Source organism: Fusarium pseudograminearum, assembly GCF_000303195.2.
Source record: "Fusarium pseudograminearum CS3096 unplaced genomic scaffold Unplaced5, whole genome shotgun sequence".
Lineage (NCBI taxonomy): Eukaryota > Fungi > Ascomycota > Sordariomycetes > Hypocreales > Nectriaceae > Fusarium > Fusarium pseudograminearum.
Window position 1 is genome coordinate 4,294 of NW_017607579.1, and position 1,591 is coordinate 5,884.

Here is a 1,591-nt window from a genome sequence, read left to right on the forward strand (position 1 = left end):
ATATATTTAATTTAATTTTTATGTAATAATTTATATCTTATTTAATTATTAAATTATATTATTTATAAGGAAATTAATTATAATTAGCTATTTAATTAAAAGTTTATTAAAAGTATTTTATAGAAATATAATTATAAAGGAGTTTTTTTATAAGTTCTTTTTTATATTAATTATAATACTTTTAAAATAAAGGAAAAAAGTTATAAATAATTTATTTTTACCTTAATATAAAATTAATAGTTTAATTATAATTTAACTTTTTAAGTTTAAGTTAAAATTAATTTAATTAAAATACCTTATAAATTTCTTTAAGTTATAATTATAAAGACCTTTTTTCCCTATTAAGATTTTAATTATACTTATTATAATTACTTTTATATATAATATTAAAAGAGAATTATAATATATAATAAATTATATATTATAGGTTAATTAACTATTAGTTAAATAAGCTTTTACTTTCCCTAATTAAGAATATTATTAATAATATTAATACTTATATAAGGTAAGCAGTTAGAAGGGTATATATATAATCTAAATTACTTAGCAATTTAGACCTTTTTATTTAAGCCTACTTAAACTTAGCTTTCTATATTACCCTAATAAAAACCTATTTAATTTTTAAGTTACCTATTTAACCCCTACTAAGCTCTTACTAATATTACTTATACTATAGCCTTTAGATTATTAAAAATATACTTTTTAAAGACCTTCCTTATTAGCTATATTAAGCTAACTTTCTAATATAATATATTAAATTATATAGTATAAATTTAATTTAATTACTATAAGGAAAATAGTCTTAATAGCAGATAAAAGACTATTTATTATAAGCTTCTCTCTAAAGTTATTTAAGCTAATTACCTTTTATATAAGCCTATTTTATAATCTACTTAAATTAATATTAATCTTAAAATACCTAAGGCTATATAGCTAAAAGAGCTTATAGCTAAAAGTAATTAATTTAATTAAATTATAATTATTTTATATAACTTAAATAAATAGTATATATAAATTAAGCTTTTAAGTTAATTTAATTACTTTAAGGTCTTTAGCTATCTCTTTAAGCCTTTTAAATATAATAATTATTTTATTACTATAATAGTTATAAAAGCTATTTATAATAGTCTTATTAAATAAATTAAGACTTAAGTTATTATATTTTAATATATTAATATATAAGCTTTATTATTTAATTATTAATATTATTATATAAGGCTTATAAAAGCTATTAATAATATAGATTATAAGGGATTAAAATAGACTAATTAATCTTAATAGATTAATTAGGTAATAAATAGTAATAATAAAAGGTCTTTAATAATAGATTTAGTAACTAATTAAGGGTTATAAGAGAAAGAATTTACTGCTATATATATAGTCTAATAGAATTTTCTTTATTAATTACTTATATAATAGAGTTTATTATATTAAATAATTACTTACTATATATATACTTTTATTAAAAAAGTATATAATTATTAAGAAAACCTTAATATAAATATTTAAGTTTTTAATTTAAATAGATCTTTTATTAATAATCTTAAGGAAATTAAAGAGGCTAATACCTTAAGTTAATAACTTAATTAAA

General features: G+C 14.8%; 1 protein-coding gene across 1 annotated transcript, besides 9 other annotated features; it reads right to left on the minus strand.

The window, feature by feature from the left end:
• Window positions 1–99: part of a microsatellite that runs on past the window's edge.
• Window positions 100–102: 3 nt separating this feature from the next.
• Window positions 103–191: a repeat region.
• Window positions 192–207: 16 nt separating this feature from the next.
• Window positions 208–291: a repeat region.
• On the minus strand, window positions 253–1,456 carry FPSE_06352 (uncharacterized protein; the record flags this gene model as incomplete). Its single annotated transcript, XM_009259470.1, has 7 exons — window positions 253–256; window positions 296–338; window positions 460–464; window positions 599–610; window positions 865–877; window positions 920–949; window positions 1,447–1,456. Coding segments are annotated over 7 exons (117 nt in total), but the record flags the coding sequence as incomplete, so codon positions are not given.
• Window positions 340–426: a repeat region.
• Window positions 466–504: a repeat region.
• Window positions 742–791: a repeat region.
• Window positions 960–1,046: a repeat region.
• Window positions 1,071–1,216: a repeat region.
• Window positions 1,397–1,557: a repeat region.
• The last annotated feature ends 34 nt before the right edge of the window (window positions 1,558–1,591 follow it).